Source organism: Bison bison, unplaced genomic scaffold, assembly GCF_000754665.1.
Source record: "Bison bison bison isolate TAMUID 2011002044 unplaced genomic scaffold, Bison_UMD1.0 scf7180017864518, whole genome shotgun sequence".
Taxonomy (NCBI): Eukaryota; Metazoa; Chordata; class Mammalia; order Artiodactyla; family Bovidae; genus Bison; species Bison bison.
Genome location: NW_011495071.1, coordinates 17510251 through 17531607, shown reverse-complemented (window position 1 = coordinate 17531607; position 21357 = coordinate 17510251). Strand labels below are relative to the sequence as shown.

The 21357-nt window shown below is 41.3% G+C and overlaps 1 protein-coding gene across 1 annotated transcript in view; it reads left to right on the top strand.

Moving 5' to 3' along the window:
• The window catches only part of SPON1 (spondin 1, extracellular matrix protein), a 320335-nt gene that overhangs the window by 86088 nt on the left and 212890 nt on the right, over positions 1 to 21357 (top strand). The window contains exon 3 of the mRNA XM_010830576.1: positions 6989 to 7122. Coding sequence (XP_010828878.1) covers positions 6989 to 7122 — 134 coding nt within the window. The remainder of the gene's footprint in view (positions 1 to 6988; positions 7123 to 21357) is intronic.

Here is a 21357-nt window from a genome sequence, read left to right as displayed (position 1 = left end):
GAGGAACAGAGATAGCAATTATGTCCTACTTCTCAGAAACCATGCAAATAAGAAAAGAGTGGGGTGAAATATTTAATGTGTTGAGAAAAAAGCCACCAATTCAGAACTCAATACCCTATGAAATTATTCTTCAAAATTGAAAAAGATAAAAATTCTTCTTCAGACAAAAACAAAAAAACGGGAATTTGTCACCAGTAGCCCCACCTTGCAAGAAAGTTTAAAATTCTTTAGAGAGAAGAAAAATAACATAGGTCAGGAACTCAGATCTTTATAAAGAAGGAATAAATTAAGGTAAAATAAATTTTTTAATTTTTCTTAATTGATCTAACATAATTTATTCAAAATAATAGCAATGATGTATTTAATTATATATATTTATGTCTATATGTGCTTATATATGTTTATGTGTAAGTGAAATGATTGGAAGCAATGATATAAGTGAAAGAAGGAAGGAATTAGGAGTATTTTGTTATTACAAGGCACTTGTAATATCTTTGAAGCAGTATGCTGCTGCTGCTGCTGCTGCTAAGTCGCTTCAATTGTGTTCGACTCTGTGCAACCCCATAGATGGCAGCCCACCAGGCTCCCCCATCCCTGGGATTCTCCAGGCAAGAACACTGGAGTGGGTTGCCATTTCCTTCTCCAATGCATAAAAGTGAAAAGTGAAAGTGAAGTCGCTCAGTCGTGTCCGACTCTTCTCGACCCCATGGACTACAGCCTACCTGGCTCCTCTGCCCATGGGATTTTCCAGGCAAGAGTACTGGAGTGGGTTGCCATTGCCTTCTCCGTTGAAGCAGTATAGTGATATTTGAAAGTAAACTTGGATTAGTTGTAAACATCTACTGAAAACTCCAGAACAACTGATATGCTGAGAAAGAAAAGATAGAATTATGTAAAATTCTCAGTTAAAACCAGAAGTATAGAAAAAGTGTGGAAGACAAACAGGAACAAAAAACAAAGCAACAAATATGGTAAATATTAATCTGCCTATATCAATAGTCACCTGAATCGTTAGTGGTCTGAATATACGAATTAAAAGATTGTCAGTGGATCAAAATCAAGACCGTTACAACTCCAGTTAATAGTACTGTGTTGCATATTCAAAAGTTGTTAAGAGAGTAAATCTTAAAATTTCTTATCACAAGAAAAAATTGTATAACTGTGGATGGTGACTGATGTTAACTAGACTCATGTGGTGATTTTTTTGCCATATATACCAATGGCAAAATATGTGAGCTAAAAACTGATAGAACTGCAAATACTATAGATATAGATAAGTTCACTGTCACAGTTGTAGATGTTGATCCCCCTCTATCTGAAATGGACAGATGTAGCAGACAGAAAATCAGTAAGGACATAGTTCAGCTAAACAGTGCCATCAATCAACTGGATCTAATTGACATCTATAGACTACTTTATTCAACAATAGCAGATGACATATTGTTCTCCAGCTCACATTGAACATTCAATAAGATAGATCACATTTTGGGTCATAAGACACATGTTAGCAAATTTTAAAAGGATAGAAATCATACAATATCTGCTCTCAAACCACAGTAGAATTAACTAGACATCGATAACAGAAAGGTAACTGTAAAATCCTCAAATACTTGGCGATTAAACCACACATTTTTAACCGACACACGAGTCAAAGAAGAAATTTCAGAAGAAATTTTAAAATATTGTGAACTAAATGAAAGTGAAAATGCAACTTAAAATCTGCACAATGCAATGAAAGCAGCACGTAAGAGAAATTTGTATCATTGAATGTACATATTAGAAAAGCAGCTGTGCCGCTAAGTCACTTCAGTCGTGTCCGACTCTGTGCGACCCCATAGACGTCAGCCCACCAGGCTCCCCGACCCCTGGGATTCTCCAGGCAAGGACACTGGAGTGGGTTGCCATTTCCTTCTCCAATGCATGAAAGTGAAAAGTGAAAGTGAAGTCGCTCAGTCGTGTCTGATTCTTAGTGGCCCCATGGACTGCAGCCTACCAGGTTCCTCCATCCATGGGATTTTCCAGGCAAGAGTACTGGAGTGGGGGGCCATTGCCTTCTCCATAGAAAAGCAGAAAAACTTTAAATCAATAATCTAAGCTTCCACTTTAGGAAACTAAAGAAAGAAAAGAAAAATATACAAAATAAGGAGGAAAAAATAATTTAAAAAATTAAAGCATAAATCAATGAAATTGAAAAAAAATCAGAGAAAATCAACAAAACCAAAAAGCTGGCTCTTGAAAAGATCAATAAGATTGATAAGCCCTTAGACAGGCTAACTGAACAAAAACCAGAGAAGACACAAATTACTAATATTAGAAATGAAAGAAGGGACATCACTACAGATCCCATGACCACTAAAAGAATAATAAAGGTATGTTATGAATGTTCACAATTTTGATGACCTAGATGAAATGGACCAATTCCTTGAAAGACACAATTTGCCAAAACTCACAAAATAAGAAATAGAAAAATAAAGAAAGTAGAAAAAAATTTTTAAAGAAATTGAATCAATAATAAAATCCTTCCAAAACAGAAAGCACTAGACTGAGACAGGTTCACTGATGAATTCCACAAACATTTAAGGAAGAAATTATACCAATTTTCTACTTCCTAACTCATTCTCTGAGGCCAGTGTCACCCTAATACCAAAAATAGACAAAGACATTGCAGGAAAAGGAAAACTGCAAACCTATATCTCTCATGGACAAAGATGCAAAATTCCTCAGTAAAATATTAGAAAATCAAATACAACAGTATGTGAAAAGAATAGACACCATAACCAAGTGGGATTTATCCCAGTCATACAAGGCTGGCTCAACACTTGAAAAATCAAGTAATATAATCTATCACATCAACAGGCAAAAGAAGAAAAATCACATGATCACATCAATAGATGCAGGAAAAACATTGAATGAAATCTAACATCCATTCATGGTAAAAACTCTCAGCAAACTATGAATAGAGATAAAGGTCCTTAACGTGATAAAGAGCATACAAATAACATATACTTAATATCATACTTATTGGTGAGAAACTTGAGACTTTCCTGCAAAGGTCAAGAACAAGGCAAGGATGTCTCCCCTCACCATTACTTTTCAACATCATACTGGATATCCTAGGTAATGTAACAAATAAGGAAATGAAAGATACAGATTTGAAAGGAAGAAATAAAACTGTTTGTTTGCAGACAACATGATTGTCTACAAAGAAAATCTGAAAGATCAACAAAAAAACCTCCTGAAACTAATAAAAATTACAACAAAAGTTTAATAATTGCCAGGGATTGGGGAAAGGAAGGGATGAACAGGCAGAGCACAGAGGACTTTTAAGGCAGTGAAATTAATCAATACAATACTACAATGGTGGATATATATTATTATACATTTGTCAAAACCCATAGAACATACAAAACCAAGAGTGAACACTAATGTAAACTATGGACTTTGAGTGATGATGTATCAGTGTAGGTTTCTGTAGGCTTATCAGTTGTAACAAATGTGCCACTCTGGTGCCTGATGTTGATAATGGGGAAGGTTAGGCATGTATGGGAATGGGATATATGGGAACTCCCTGTACTTTTGCTGTGAACTTAAAACTACTCTAAAAAATTAATTAACTTTTTAAAAAGTAGCTCACAGTATGGAGAAAATAGATTTGGATCTCTACACCATGATATTAAAAAGCAAATTCTAAATGGATTTAAGACCTGTGTGAAAATGAAGTTACAAAACTTATGAAAGAAAATACTAGAGAATGTCTTTCTGATCTCAGTTTTTTAGGCAAGACCAAAAAAGTGCAAGCCATAGGAAAAGAATTGATAAATTTGACTATATAAAAGTTATTAAAGAATTCCAAGTATAAGATAAACAGCTAGGTGACACAAAGATGTTTGTGAACGATGAGCAATTCATACCGAGAAAGTCCTACAAACCGACAAAAAGAGAAAAATCCATTGGTAAAGATTCTGAGCTGGCAATTCCCAGAAGAACCCTGATAAATTTATAAAGCAATGCTCAAACTGGCTAGTATTAAATGAAAACATGCTACTATTTTATATCAGATTGGAAACAATTGGAAAGTCCAGTAATCACAAGTACTAGTGAGGATAGGAGGAAATGGGAACACGTGTGCATAGCTTGTGAAATAAAAATAGGTATACCCATTTTGCAGAAAAATCTGGTACCACTTGTAAAATTAATATGGCTAGACCCACAACCTCACAACCAACAGTTCCACTACATGGTTTATATTACTGAGAAACTCTCATGTAGGTTCAAAAGCAGAGCAACTTGAGGATTTGCATTACAGTAATGTTTGTGGAGGAAAAGAGCTGGAAGTCAGCTCAGTGCCCCTCAGTGGGATAATGGTGAGTAAAATGTGGTCTATGCTTTCAGTGGAGTACTAGGCAGCAGGCAGTATCAGTGTTACATTCACATGTAGTAAAACTGACATACTAAGATTAAGTGAACTACATGGCACGTGGAACTCTGCTCGATGTTATGTGGCAGCCTGGATGGGAGAGGCGTTTGGGGGGAAATGGATATCTGTTTATGTGTGGTTGAGTCCCTTCTTCCCTTCACTGTTCACCTGAAACTATCACAACATTGCTTGTTAATTGGCTGTAACAATACAAAATAAAACATTTGGGGGAAAAAAAGATTATGTGACAGAAATATTAAAATACAAAACAACTCTGTAATTTCAAATAAATTATATATACATAACTTTTATGCAGAGTACATAATGAGAAACACTGGGCTGGAAGAAGCACAAGCTGGAATCAAGATTGCTGGGAGAAATATCAATAACCTCAGATATGCAGATGACTCCACCCCTATGGCAGAAAGTGAAGAGGAATTCAAAAGCCTCTTGATGAAAGTGAAAGAGGAGAGTGAAAAAGTGGGCTTAAAGCTCAACATTCAGAAAACGAAGATCATGGCATCTGGTCCCGTCACTTCATGGGAAATAGATGGGGAAACAGTGGAAACAGAGTCAGACTTTAATTTATGGGGCTCCAAAATCACTGCAGATGGTGACTGCAGCCATGAAATTAAAAGACGCTTACTCCTTGGAAGGAAAGTTATGACCAACCTAGACAGCATATTCAAAAGCAGAGACATTACTTTGCCAACAAAGGTCCATCTAGTCAAGGCTATGGTTTTTCCAGTGGTGATGTACGGATGTGAGAGTTGGACTGTGAAGAAAGCTGAGCGCCAAAGAATTGATGCTTTTGAAGTGTGGTGTTGGGAGAAGACTCGAGAGTCCCTTGGACTGCAAGGAGATCCAACCAGTCCATTCTAAAGAAGATCAATCCTAGGTGTTCTTTGGAAGGACTGATGCTAAAGCTGAAATTCCAATACTTTGGCCATCTCATGCAAAGAATTGACTCATTGGAAAAGACTCTGATGCTGGGAGGGATTGGGGGCAGGAGGAGAAGGGGACAGCAGAGGATGAGATGGTTGGATGGCATCACTGACTCAATGGACATGGGTTTGGGTGAACTCTGGGAGTTGGTGATGGACAGGGAGGCCCGTTGTGCTGCAATTCATGGGGTCGCAAAGAGTCGGACACGACTGAGCGACTGAACTGAATATGTATATATATATATTCAAAAGAACATATATAAAATTCTTATGAGTGAGTAGTAAATAAGGAAGAGAGAGAAGTGATGAAAATATATAATATGACAATTTTTTAACTGCTTTCCTAAAGAATTTTTAAAAGTTTTTAAAGTAAAATAAATACAATATGGATATAGTCTCACTAAATTGTATTTGAAAATTTAATGAATAATTCATATAAAGTACTCAGCTTAGTGCCTGCTGCTGCTGCTGCTAAGTCGCTTCAGTCGTGTCTGACTCTGTGCGACCCCATAGACGGCAGCCCACCAGGCTCCCTGTCCCTGGGATTCTCCAGGCAAGAACACTGGAGTGGGTTGCCATTTCCTTCTCCAACGCATGAAAGTGAAAAGTGAAAGTGAAGTCTCTCAGTCTTGTCTGACTCTTAGCGAACCCATGGACTACAGCCTACCAGGCTCCTCCATCCATGGGATTTTCCAGGCAAGAGTACTGGAGTGGGATGTCATTGCCTTCTCCGAAGCTTAGTGCCTAGCCTATACTAAACACTCAGTAAATGTTATCTCTTAATATTAACACTACTCATGATACAGCCTGCTGCTGCTGCTGCTAAGTCGCTTCAGTCATGTCCAACTCTGTGCGACCCCAGAGATGGCAGCCCACCGGGCTACCCCGTCCCTGGGATTCTCCAGGCTACTACCAATCAACTGGGGTTGGCACTTAAGACCCATTGGACTTAGATGGTTTTCCCCAAAAGACCCTTCCAGGTCAAATTGTCTGTGGTTTTATGAAAGGGATAGGCAAGTCCTGGCAGCAGACCCGGAAGCAAGCAGGAGAAATGGTGAAAACAGCTTTGAGGGATGGGGATGACTACCAGCTTTTCTGCAATGTCATGGAAAACCTTGATGGCTAACTTGAGAGAACACAAATAAAGAAAGGAAATGCTGCAGAAGTGCATAAAACTGGGTGACTTTCTGTACTTTGGGATACTTCCTCCAAAATGGGGGAGTTTCTTTTAACATTTTAATTTCAAGTTATAAGATTGAATCATGAAGTCTAGGTATATAGTGCTTGCTTTGGATTCTCTCTTCCCCATCCTCCACCTTCCCTGAACAGGAACCCAGGTTATTGTAATCAATGAGCAAGATCATCACCTAGTGGCCTGTCCCTCAAAGTGCTGACATAAGATCCTGGTCCCAGAGAGAAGAGAACCTGAGCTATACTCTTGTCTTTATGTTAAATGAACAAACATTGAATGGGATTCTGTGCCGGGCAGTATTCTGGTGTCCTGGGGATATAGAACTGCTAACAGAAAATGACAGATTTAAAACTAAAATTAAGGAATTGTCAACACGACAACTTCCCAAAGTGACATTGCCTTTTAACGTGTTTATTTTCCACCGGTTCTCCACAGATCATAGATGAAGAAGAAACACAGTTTATGAGTAATTGCCCCGTTGCGGTCACAGAAAGCACCCCACGGAGGCGGACGCGGATCCAGGTGTTCTGGATAGCGCCACCTGCAGGAACTGGCTGCGTAATTCTAAAGTAAGTGAACGTGGAATCCTCAGAACTCTTCATTCCCCTTCCCTTGGTGGCTCATGGTGTGGTTGCAGAAGGAAAAGTGGCTTTCCTGGGGTCTCAGACAAGTTGTATCATCTCTCTGCCCTCCATTATCTTGACTCTAAAACGGACCATCTTTGCTAAAGTGCTATAAAAAGTATCAGTGCTTCTCCCATACAGTGATCTTCTGATCACTATCTTCCTGGAGATAATGATCCACTGGCTGGTTAAGAAAAATTACAGCCCTGCTGAGGATAATTTTTGGCTTCCTCCATCTTGAATTTAATGCTCCATATCCTTAAACTGTGCTAAGCGGACTGAGACCTGAATATAACCTCCATTGGGCCCAGGCTCAGCTTCATAATCCTGTCATCTTCCTTCTCCCATTAAAAATACCCTCTTGCACCACTTCTCTGGGGCCCTTGATCCTCCTTTAGGCGAGTCACAATAGGTGATGAGAAGTATTAGCCAGTCAGTGGTTTTCCTCTGAAAGGCAGCATTATCTCAAACCTGTGTTTCCAAAGTTGTATGTCATAGAATGATGTTCAGGGAGATGTAAACAAGTGGACAGGAAATCAATTTCTATGGTTAAATAAGTTTGGAGAATTCTGTATGCTATATATCCCCTTCTTGCCGATTCACAACATATATTAACATATTGAAGGTTTTGCAAAGTCCTGCCAAAAAGAAATCTGTTTAACTTGGTTTCACCCAACATTTCCCAAACTTGACTGCAAAGTTCCTTTTTTGCCGAGACATCTATTAACATTCAGCAGTTTGAGAAATGCAGTTATCACCTATTTTAAATACCATATTTTAAATATATTTAAAGGCTATATAGAGTGATACTGGGGGTTTAGGATTTCAGAAGGCCAATCGTCATGGGTAGATGGCCAAGGCTCCAATGCCAGCATCTAAGAAACACTTTTTCCTGGAGTTAGGAGCTGGAAACCTCCCAACCATCTTCCACTTCTTCAGATCCCCCAAGGCATTATGTATGTATTTGGTTCACTTGTTTGAAACTCTGGCAGGAGAACATTTCTTAAGACTTACAAGTCCAGCCTGGTCCTGAGAAGAGACTGATAAGGAGGCATTTTTCTTAGGCTCTGTAGTCATTGAAGTTTCTTGATCCAACTGTGCCTGGATTATGGGGGGAAACACACACACACACACACATACAGATATCTGGAGCCTCTGTCCATTATCCAGACTCAGCCCTGGATTTGGCCTGGCTTTACTACCATCTGTATGGATATCATTGTTTTCTTTAGTTTAATGCAAGCTGAGCATCTTTTCTCACATTCCTTGAGAAATTTGACTTTTGGCATTAATCTACGTTAGTGATTTTTTAAATTTAGCAGTAGAATTTATATATAACTATAAACTCCATATATAACATGTATCTAGTATCTAGCTGCAATGTGGGAGAAGGCCTTGTAGAAATAAATGAAGACCACTGAAATGAGAACAGAAACTATTTATTCAGAGGTTGCTCTATAGCAAGGGAAGTCAGCTGCCATCACTAGAATTTGGCAGAGACTCAAAGACAAGTGAGGAGTGGGAAAGCTTTATAGTGCAAAAAACAAAACAAAACAAAAGATTTAGGTAGTTTCTGACTGGAGATATTTGGTGTGGGGAAGTCGAGAGCGGGCTAACTAGAAATGAAGCATCTGACGTGGTTGGTTTGGAGAACATATTTGGCTTTCTCTGACTGGTCCTGAGCTGGAAATAGAGGAGGCAGTGGGGGCAAGAATTCGAGAGTTGGCATCACTGACCAAGTCCTAACCATGCTGGGCTAATGGCTGCAGAGGCTGTGGTTTGGCTTCCTAGACCATTTGCTGCAGAGGCTGGGGGTCAGAGTTTTTTGTCATTGTTATATACAGCCTGGCCTTTGTCCATTAGTGTATTCATTCAGCCTCTTAGGCTGGAGACCGGGTTCTCAACCTGGCTTTCCATACCCGTGCCCCTGTCCATGGCAGCCCTATGACTCCACAGAGCCTGGGGCTCTCCAACATTAGATCTACCTGATGAATCTTCTTGCTCAAAAGGCTTCCCTGGTAGCTTTGCTGGTAAAGAATCTGCCTGCAATGCGGGAGACCCAGGTCCGATTTCTGGGTCGGGAAGATCCACTGGAAAAGGAGTAGGCTACCCACTCCAGTATTCTTGGGCTTCCCTGGTGGCTCAGCTGGTTAAGAATCTGCCTGCAATGTGGGAGACCTGAGTTCGATCCCTGGGTTGGGAAGATCCTCTAGACAAGGGAAAGGCTACCCACTCCGGTATTATGGGCTGGCGAATTCCATGCATGGACTGTATAGTCCATGGAATTGCAAAGAGTCGGACATGACTGAGCGACTTTCACTTTCACTTTCTCTAAAACTCTATCCCTTTGGCATAGATGTCTGGTTTTCTTTGATTTACTGTTCTCACAAGCCAGAAGTGTTTGATCTTCCTGTTGGAAGCCAGAAAGGCATCTCCTTGTTTACATTAAAAATGAACATATGTGAACATATGTCTGTAAATTAACATTGAACAAATGTGGCTTGTTCAGTCACTCGCTCTTTCAGTAAATGTAACTGAACTTCTGTTTGCACAGGTGTCAATATTACACAGGCAGCTGAGATTAAGATCTTGGCCCTCAAGGTTCTCAGAGGCCAATGGAGGAGAGAGAAAGGGGCAACCAACACTTTCTGTCTACTCTGAACTCAGCTACACATCTAGCAGTTTTTGTCTAACTTAATGTTCACAATAGGCTTCCCCTTTTCATGCAGGAGGTCACAAGTCCCAGTGAATTAGGCAGTTTCTTGAAGGTGCATGTCCATTTAATGCTAAAGCCCCATGTTCTTCCTTTCATCTTTTTATGAAGGAATTAAATATAACCTACAACCACTCACTAAAGAAATAATGATTTTATAGGTGAGATGTAAATATATTCACATTGAAAAATGTCACACAGTATAGAAAATAGTGAAATACAGAAAAATAGAGAATACAGAAAAAGTGAAAAATCCCTGACATTTCTCCCAATAAATCCCACAGTCTTCTACCCAAAAGTAGCAATAGATATCAATTTGGTGTGTATTTGTTAGACTTTAATGTGTGCATTTATATGTATTAATATATAAATAAACATATAAGTACCCTTTATATAAATGGTATCATGGTCTGCATGATGTCCTGAACTTGATTTTAACTAAATAAAATGTATTAGAGATATTTCCAGGTCAGAACATATGGGTTTATCTCTCTTTTTAAACTGTTGCATATAATCTACTGTGAAAATGTGTTAATTATTCCATAGTTGATGGACATTTAGATTGTTTCCAGTCTTTTACGATTACAAATAATGCTATAATAAACGTCCTAATATATGCCTGCTTGAGCAAATATGCAAGTTTTTGTCCATGGTAGCTGCCAAGAAGTAGGATCATAAGGGATACACATTTATAATTTTAATAGACACTGCCAGATTTTCTTCTAAAAAGCTTGCCAACTTAAACACTCTCCCTGACTGTGAACAAGAGAATTTGTTTCCTTACTTGCTTAACAACGCTTGATGTTTATCATTCTTTAAAGTTCTGCCAATCTGATAGTTAAAAGTAACATTTTCTGGTAATTTTTATTTTCCCAATTACTAGTAATATTAGAATCTTTTCAAATATTTATTCCATTTCTCTTTTCTGCAAATGGCCATTCGCATCCTTGTCCACTTTTCTGATAGTTTCTTTTTAAAATTGATGTTTATATATGTATCTGGTGGCTCAGTCGGTAAAGAATCACCTGCAATGTGAGAGACCTGGGTTTTATGCCTGGGTTGGGAAGATCCCCTGGAAGAGGGCATGCCAACTGACTCCAATATTCTTGCCTGGAGAATCCCCAAGGACAGAGGAGCCTGGCAGGCTGCAGTACATGGATTTGCAAAGAGTCGGACATGACAGCAACTAAGCACACAGCACATATATTTCTGTATATTTATATAAAAAATATATTTGTATATTATGTATAAAATATATTTTATATTACATATTTTATATAAAAAATATAAATGTTATATATATGTCTATAAATAATTTTATACATTTATGCTTAAAATTGATCCTTATACAGTACAGATAATAACAATTTGTTATAAATTTCAGATATTTCTACCTTTCTTTGCTTTCATCATCATAATTAACTTTGCTTTCATCATCCAGAAATTTGAAATTTTGATTTTAATCAAATATATCTATTTTTTCACTTATTAATTTTAATTTGTATCCTGTCTAAAAATAATCTTCCTACACAGCCAAGGTTATAAATATATCCCCATATTATTAATATTTTTATAGGTTTAAAAATAAATTTAGGTCTTTAATCTTCTTGGAATTTACTTTTGTGAATAATATGGTATCAGTAGGCCTCAACAGAAGATAAAAGGCACACTCAGCAGAAGTGCCAAAAGGTCAGTTGAATCAGGGGTCCATTTATGATGAAAGTGTTAGTTGCTCAGTCATGTCCAAATCTTTCTGATCGCATGGACTGTAGCCTGCCAAGCTCCTCTTGGAATTCTCCAGGCAAGAATACTGGAGTGGGTTGCCATTACCTTCTCCAGGGGATCTCCTGACCCAGGGATCAAACCCGGGTCTCCTGTTGCAGGCAGATTCTTCACCATCTGAGCCACCTGGGAAGCCAATGGTGTGGCCGAAAGAGAAGTGAGAAGAGCCTTTAGCGCCCAGGCCTAAAGGGATAAGGGGAGGACACAGAGAATAAACAGAAAAGACTACCACCTCCCAGGAGCTAAAACCTTTGAATAAGGGAAGCTACTAGCCTGAGGTGACCCCACAGGGACCCCAACCTTGATTCCCTATCAGTTTTCCCTTTTGCCCTTGGCTTCAACTATGAGGACAACAGAGCCCATTGCTAGAGTCCACGCAGATTCTCCTCTCCAGCAAAGATCAGGGTGTGGAAGGATGCAGAAGGTGGCTGGAAGGGCAGACCAGAGCTGGCCAGCACAGATGAGAAATCAAAGTCTACTTATTTCTCTCAAAATGGCTTGGTCATTGTTGCACATTCGTTTGTCAAATAGTTTGTCCTTTCCTCAATTGTTTGAAGTGCTACTTTATCAAATATGAAATTTTTATACAGATCCGTTCTGTTCTGTTGATCTTTTTATCTATTCCTGCACAAAACCCATACCATTTCATAGCACAGTTTTATTTGATGTTTTGATAGCAAGTCATTGCTCATTAATCTTCTGGTTCAAAATGTTCATGGCTATTCAAGCAGATTCATAATTCCAGACAAATTGTAAAATGAGTTTATTGTGTTTAATAGAAACTTATATTGGGATTTTGAATGGTATTGCAAACCCTACAACATGTTCCCATATATAGCATCCTTACGATGTTTTCCCCATTAGAAATATGGAATATCTCCTATTCAGGTCTTTTATGTCCTTCAGGAAACTAATGTAATTTTTCTTCATTTAGATTGCACATTCTTATGAGGCTTCCTCCCCCAGGCATAGATATTTTATAGTTTTATTGCTCTTGCAAATGGGCTCTTTTTTCCTATTAAACTTTCTAATCATTGATTGCTTATGTTTAGGAAAGCTATTGATTCCTGTACCTTGAGTCTGAGTTTAGGCAGTGCTGAACTCTCTTGATAGTTCTAATGGCTTCTTTTTTCATTCTTTTGGGAAGTCATAAATATACCTTTGTTCCTTTTTCATGTTTTAGTTGATTATCTGTCACCTCTAGTACAATATTAAATGGTGGCATTCATGCTTATTCCTGATTTTAAGGGGAATACTATTATAGTTCCTTTTTAGTATAATGGGAAGTACAGGATTCAAACTGATGCCTTGACTCAAGTTGAGAAACACTCAAGTTGTCTAGCTGAGAAAGTTTCCTTCTTTTTCATGTGGAAGGTGGTGTTGGAAAAACCAGTCACCCAATCAGTATCCATTGTACATATACTAGGTACCCCGAGTTGACCAGCACTGAGAAAGTCTCAGAGTATAAACAAGGCTCCTGACTTCCAAGACACTATGCTGAAATCTAGTTGTGGTATAAATAAAAATGTGTATGCAAAAGTTAATGAATCTAAAACAGACATGAACTGGGGACAAATTAAACTTGGTTAGTCAGAAAGTAGATGAATGAAGAATGTAATAATGGGAGCACCAGAAGTCCTTAGAAAGGTTAGTTGATATGTTGAAGAAAGTAGTAGGGTTTGGGTAAATGGACAGAAGGGAAGAGGTCATTCCAAGTGAAGGGGGTGGACAGGGAGAAAACTGCTCTGAGAAGTTGGAGCGGAGAGTAAATATGGTAGTTCTGGGTGACAGTAAACAGACAGACTTGGTGAAATTAGAAGGTCTTTGTGGGCCAAGATCCACTGCTAAATCATAGAAGTTCTTCAGTATCAAGATAAAGAGGTTGATCTTGATTCAAAAGGAGTAAGGGAGCCATTAGTGAGTATTAAACTCTGGACTGACATGCTGGGAGGAAAGTTCACTAAAAAAGTTAGTAAGGATGCTTCAATCTGGCAGCAGAATTCAGGAAATATGAAAGAGGAGATGCTAACTTTGTTGCAGAGCCCTCACTTGGAAAAATGGGCTTTTGCCTTACTCTGTTTGGGTAATATTCCTGGGAGAAGGTGGCTCAGTAGTATAAGTGGCACAGTCTGCTCAGTTTCTATAGATGACAGTTCTGAAGCCCACTGAGCTGATTATGTTCCGTTGCCCAGGAGGGCTGGGAAGGGAAGCACTGAGCAATTATGACTTTCCTTTTGGCACAAACCTGACACCGTTTCTTTTTTATTTGGATGCAAAGATTTGAACATTTCTAAATTACAGGTTTTCCAGGCATTCTTACTAGCTTTCTCCCTGCAAATGAATGACCCGGCACTTAGTTTCCCTGGCATGCTACAGTACTGCAAACTGTTATAGCAAAGTAGTGACTGACTGCAAAAGCCTCTGTGAATAGATGTTTACAGACCCCATCAGAGGGAAGTCCTATGCCCTTAAGTCTGATAAAAGTTTGTCCCTTGAAGTGATCCTCTCTTTCCATAGCTTTATTACTAGATTTACGACACTCACTTGTCACCTCCTGGGAGGGTCTGAGATGTGGATTGCCTTACTCTGAAGGAGACAGTCACTTGGTAAACCATTTGGGGAGTTCAACTTCATAAAACAATGATTGGTGGTAGGCAGTAATAACAGCCCAGCACCAAGCCCTGCTCTGGGTACATTACAAATACTTATTTAATCCTCAGAGCAACCCCATGAACAGGATACTGAGGAGGACTTCAAGGTACCGAGAGGTTAAGTAACTTGCTCAAGGTCACAGGGTAAGTGACAGAGCTGGAATTTAAACAGAAACATCTGCGATCTGAGTACTGCACTCTACCATCTCAGATGGGCCAAGTTCAACTGCAGCTACCTCTCCAACATCATCATCATCTGTGAGGTCTGTCTCTTCTTTCCTTCACTAGCTTTACATTTGCTGCCTTATTCACAGACACTTCTTGTCTCACTGTTGCAGGAACCTTGTACTGTTCCCCTAGCTCCTCCCTGTGATCTTCCTCACACTGGCATAAGAATTGCTGTCCTCATACACAGCTGAGCAACACCACTTACACATCAAACTTGAAGGGGGCCCTCCATCACCTTCTAGATCAAGTCTAGAATCCTGATCAGAGCACTAAAGTCTCCCTCTGTCCCTTACCAGAGTCACTGACCAGCCTCTTCTTCCCCTGAATCCCTCCATGAACACTGTTCTGCCATTCTTGTCTGCTCACTCTCTAACATTTATTGAGCACCTCCTGCATGCAGTCATTGAGGACACAGAGGCTATCTCTGAGGGTGTCACAGTCAGGGGTGAAACACATATCAAGTCCATAGTCCTTCATCTGCGTTTCTGAAATCCAAAAAGTTCTAAAATAGGAAGATGTTTTCCTAACTCTTTTAGGGCCCAAGCCTGCCTTGAGCTGAATTCAAGTTACTTATAGCTTTTCAGTGTGAATATTAATGTATTTGCTGCTGCCCCAGACCCTAATGAGGATGTTACAAAATATATGAAAAATATTATCTTTCTGAAATCCAAAAATATTCTGAATTCTGAGACGTGTCTGGTCTCAAAGGTATGAGATAAGGGAACTTAGCTGTCTGATGGGAAGTTTGCTCATGGAAGTATCACTTAGGGTGCTGGAGGAGCAGAGAAGGCAGCCCTCTGGCAGGACAAGGTTTCACAGAAATGTTAAAAACAAGTACTTCATTGCTTGCCAGTGAAATAACCTGTTCCCACATGCAGCTACTATAATATCTGAGACCACCTTCAGTGTTCCCATCACCAAAGTATAAAGCCAAAATTCCTTAGCATGGTGTCCAAGGTGCCTAGTGACGTTTCCACACGCCTTTGCAGTCCATTTCTAGGTGTTCCTCCTCTCACCCAAGGCTGTGAGCTTCACAGAGGAGGGGGTCAATTGTACTCATCTTCGTGGTCCTAATACAGGAGTTGGCAGACCACAATCTGTGGGCCATATCTGGCCCACTGCCTGTTTTTATAAAGGAAGTCTTATTGGAGCACAACCAGGTTCATTCATTTATGTATTGTTTAGGGCCGCTTTCATCCTACAGCAGCTGTATCAAGAAGTTGCAATAGAGACCAAATAGCCTACAAAGGCTAAAATAATTTTTAAATGGAGCCTTTTAGTAAACAGTGTACTGACCCCTGCTCTAATGTATCCCCAGTGCTAGGAATGCAAGCAATTCCTGGCCTGGGCTCTCCTAAAAGCCCAGCTGGGACAAAGTCTTGTGTTTAGGCAGTTTATTAGGGAAGTGATTCTGGGGAGGAGGAGGGGCAGAGGGTTGTGGGTTTATTTGATCAAATGTTGTTAACCTGTCCTAGATGATACTTGATCCTCTAGGACTTTTTGAAAAGCCTTATGACATGTATCTCAGAACTGAGTGCCCTGGAATGAAGGGGAAAGTCATTATTCTCCACTCATCAAGGGTAGCCACACAAGCATTAATGCCCTGCAATTCTGGGCTGCACTTATGTGAATATTCATCAGATTCTGAACATGCACTGCAGCATCAGAGAAGCTCTGGGACAGGAAGCAAGAGGTACATTACACGGACAAGGTGTGTACCATCCAATGACATGGACAGAGCTGCTCACTGCAACAGAGGATGGAGTCAGAGTTGGGATGAGAGGATGTGAAGAGGTGTATAGCAATGCTCAATGCATCACTTAGTGTGAATAATAGTGTAAGTAACTTACATTTATACCCAAGAACTATGCTAGGTGCATTGCATGCCTTATCTTAATCTTCATAAAAGCCCCGTGGGGGTCTTCATAATACTATTCCCATTTTCTTGATGGGAAAACTAAGGTTTAGAGAGTTTGTATTCAGGGTAATAAAGCAGTTAAGTGATGGGACTGGGTTTTTAACCCACTTCCATCAACTCCAAAGTCCTTATTGTTAACTAATCACCACCAAGCTACATTGACCCCCACACCCCTGCCTTCTGCCTCAGTTGGCCTGTGAAGCGTGGAGGGGCAGAGTCCCTCCTATAAACCAGGGGCAGAGGACTGCCTGTCCAGTTGAGGGGTGGTGTGCAGATACTGTTTCCAAAGTGAAGAAACTAAATGTCATTTAGAAAATGGAAAACAAACCCAGGGACCTGGCAAGACAGAATCTTGTTAGTGGGAAGGGAGGATGAGTATTAGGAGGAAATAGCCAGAGCTCATAATACTTTGTAACTTCATGTAACTTCAGCTTCACCAACTCTTTTTATCTTGGAAGGAAATATCACAAAACCCACATGTGATGACTCTGTATGATTTACAGGCAGCTGGCAGGGTTAGAAGGACCTGATGTGGCTGAAGTGCAGCTTACCCTACAGTTTTTTTTGGCACTAGGTATTGAGAAGAACTATGGGCTCTTTTGTCATAAAACAGAGTGACTCTCCCTTGAGGCTGACTAGGAAGGACCTCAGCAATGCTAACTAGGGGTGGAAGCAAAGAATCAACAGAAAAGGGGGTGGGAAACCCCAGACCCGTGGAAGTGTTGGTTCTTGGGAGAACAGTGAGAGACCAAAGGTATGGTTAAAAGGCAGTATGTGCTTGCTTCAGGAAAACCTAGATACTCCAAGACTACCACCCAACAGGTGGAATCCAGATGCCAGGGCTTGCTGGGAGGCTGGTGGTGGCGTGGTTGCAGGGGAGCAGTCCAGTGGTGGCAGAATTTCATTCAGCAGGTGGAGTCCCGCGTGTAGGATCCAGCTCCCAGGGAGGAAATGGGAAGAATTAAACAGGAAGTATATGCTGAAGAGCCACTCTAGGCACAGCAGGAAACTGAGGCTCAGATGGAACACAGAAACCCACACTGCAGGGGGTGGTGGTGTGACCGCGACTCGGGGCGGGGAGTGGGGGGGATGCACAAGTACACGTGGACCAGGGCCCAGAGCCCAGAGCCCAGGCAGCAAGGCCAGTCCCACTCCTCTCTCACTGATGGAGCAGGGCTCGCCAAGGTACTTTGGATCCTGATCACAGTGAGATCAAAACATGACGTTTAGACCTTGGGGACATTTAAAAAATTGGAATTAAATTCATGTCGCAAAATTAACCATTTTGAAGTCATCAATTTGGCAGCATGTGGTACATGCACAGTGTTGTACAACCACCACCTCTATCTAGCTCCAAAATGTTTCTGGTTCTCCACAGTAAAACCCTTCACCCGTAAGCAGTGAACTTCATTCTCCTCTCCTCAGCCCCTGGCAACCACCAATCTGCATGCTGTCTCTATGGATTTGCCTATCTCAGTAAATTCCACTCATATAAATGGAATCATGCAGTACGTGATCTTTTGCCTCTGATTTTTTTCATTTATATAATGTTTTTGAGGCTTATGTATATTATAACATGTGTTGGTACTTCATTCCTTTATATATCTGTATAACTTTCCATTACATGTATATACCACAATTTGTTTGTCCCTGTGAACATGTTTGGCATGAAATGGTCACAAAATAAAGATGGAAACATTTATGCAACAGTGAAAAATCACCAGATGTTATAAGACCTACATTAACCTTTCAATCCACATATCTATTTTTTTAACCAGGGAATATACAAGAGATGTGTTGCTCCACTCCTGAGCCTCACCCCATACCTGGGAAGGACAGTGATGACTCTGGGACAAGGGTAGAAGAGGACAAAGAGATGGTTTCAAACCTACTTTGTCTCTTGGGGTCATAAAGTAAGTGTATTGGCCTGCTGGTGGGCAGGACAGGAGCCCAGACCTCCCAGGGCATAGCCTGCTATAGGCTGGGTCCACAGACTCCACTGCAGGACTGTGGTTTTCTGGTGTCTGCCACTTGGTGGATGAGGCTAGTCTAGAGGCTAATGCAAGCTTCCTGAGGGCAGGGCCAGGGACCAGAGGATTCCGGGACTGGTTCCTCCGGTGGCTGGAGCTAGGTCCTGGGCCTTCTGTAGGGCTGTGCTGTGTTCAGAAACAGCTGTGTGCTCAGGAGATCTTTAGGCAGCCTGTCTGCTGATGGGTGGGGCTGTGTCTCTCCTTTCCCCCAGTTAATTGCTTGGCTTGAGGCATCTCAGCACCTGTAGGCTATTGGGCTAATGAACTGGAGGTAGATTTCAAAAAGGCACCACCAGCATCAACCCGGAGAAGGCAATGGCACCCCACTTCAGTACTCTTGCCTGGAAAATCCCATGGATGGAGGAGCTTGGTAGGCTGCAGTCCCTGGGGTCACTAAGAGTCGGACAGTACTGAGCGACTTCACTTTCACTTTTCACTTTCATGCATTGGAGAAGGAAATGGCAACCCGCTCCAGTGTTCTTGCCTGGAGAATCCCTGGGACGGGGGAGCCTGTTGGGCTGCCATCTCTGGGGTCGCACAGAGTCGGACACGACTGAAGTGACTTAGCAGCAGCAGCAGCATCACCCAGCACCCCAACCAGCACCCACATCCACATGATAGAAGTAGCTCCCAAGAATGGCTGCTGCCAGTGTCTCTGTCCCTAAGGTGAGCCACAGTCCCTCCACCCCTTCTAGGAGACGCTCCAAAACCAGCAGGTAGGTCTGACCCAGGCTCCTATCAAATTAGTTGCTTTTGCCCTGGGACCTGGAGCTCATGGGATCTTGTGTGCACACTTAAGGACTGGAGTCTCTGTTTCACCCAGTCCCTGGGGCTCCTGAAATCAAGCCCCGCTGTCTTTCAGGGCCAAATGCTCTGGGGGCTCGTCTTCTCAATGCAGGGACCCTGGGGTGGGGAGCGTGTTGCAGGGCTCAGAACTCTCACGAGACAGTGGGGGTGGAAATGGTGGGAGAACCTCTGCATTGTCAATGTTCTCCAGTATAATTATCTGCCTATCTGGGGGTACGGGGCTTTGTCATGAGTTTGCCCCTCCTACCCATCTGCTTGTGGCTCCTTCTTCATGTCTTTAACTGTAGAAGTTCTTTTCTGGTATGTTCTGGTCTTTTTCACTGATAGTTGTTCTGAAAATAGTTGTGATTTTGGTGTGCCCACGCTAGAAGGTGAGCTCAGGCTCTTTCTACTCTGCCGTCTTGGTAGATCTCATGAAGTAAGTGTAAAACAGGTTGGCATATTTTATCCTGTCACCAAAATGGCTTGATTAGATAGATCTTTTAGACCCAGCATGTAACCACAGGGTAATAAAGTCATATACCTAGTCATCTGGAAGAAGCGTGGGCTGAAGTCCACTGAAGACACAAACAGCTCTAGAAAAATGGGCAGAGGGTCCTCTGTGCTGTAGAAGATGACATTTCTCCATAGATCATCACCATTCATTTGCAACCACTAATCAAAGAATTCTCCTTGAACTATTTGCCTTCCTGCAAGCCTGATTGCTACAAAGAACACCCAAACTAAAGCCAATGAAGAAATGAGATTAAGTAAGAAGAAAGAAGGGCTTTCCTGGTGGCTCAGTGGTAAAGAATTTGCTTGCAAGGCAGGAGACGTGGATTCAATCACTGGGTCAAGATGATCCCCTGGAGAGGATATGGCAACCCACTCCAATATTCTTGCCTAGGAAACCCCATGAACAGAGAAGCCTGGTGGGCTACAGTCTGTGGGGAGGCAGAAGAGTCTGCAGAAGAGTCAGACATGACTTAGCAACTAAACAACAAGAAGAACACCCCCTCTCCTTCCATGATTAATTATTGTAGGTTGATTTCAGCTACATTTTTCTTTGGGTATCTCCGTAACATTTTGCATTTAACAGCCCCTGGAAGCCAGGAAAATAGAGGAGAAAAAGCTCTATAATATCTTAGTTCTGTGCTGTTCGTAAATGAAAATCATTGTTAATTTAGGGTTTGACAGCTGTGGTGCATTGCAGTCCAGGGCAGCTGTCATCAGCACTTGGGCTTATTTTTCAAACAGATGTTTAATTTGACTTTAGTGTTATTGCCAATTTTTGAGGAGAAAGAGAAGGGAAAGCAGAAACAGAAAAAATCATTTTATTCATCATTTGGTTTCTTTTCAAAACATAAATCGATATGATTACCGATGACATCAGAATTGCTCTAATTGCAGTTTGGGGTGCAGGACTGGTTAACTGTCATCTTATGTGGTCCAGAGTCCTTTTTTTTTTTTTCTTTCCTAAAGTCAGAGGCTGTCTTGCGGGAATCACACCTAGACTCTGAACAACAGTCCCAGCTACCCAGAAAAGCCTTCCAGAGTGCAAGAGAAAATCGAGGAGTGGTGGTGATCCATCACTGGGCTGTAACCCCAGATGAAAGGTGCGAGGCTGAGGCCTGTCTTGTGGCCGTGGAACCAGGAAGCTGGCAAGAGCGGAGCCCCTGGAATGACAGCCAGGGTCTCCCACTCACTCTCCCATCTCTACCATGCTTATGGGGCTCAGGCAGCTGGATTCGTGCGTCCTCACAGTGTGCAGATCGGTCTCAGTGTATAAAATTAAATACATCTGTGGCTCCATGTAGAAATCGGATGAGTCAGAACGTCCTTGAAAAGGCCCCACTGTTCCAGTCCACATCGCTGGGAAGAATCTTCCTTCACATCAGCTGTGTCACTATGCAAACCCACTTCCTGGATCTGATTCCTCTACCCTCACTTTTTTTGAGTTTGGGTCCTACTCTGTATCATCTATCATGTGTCCAGTCACAGGCCCCCGGTCCCTAACCGACAAGGCCTCTGTTGCTGGGACGCAGATGCAATCACACACTCACTGCATTTCTC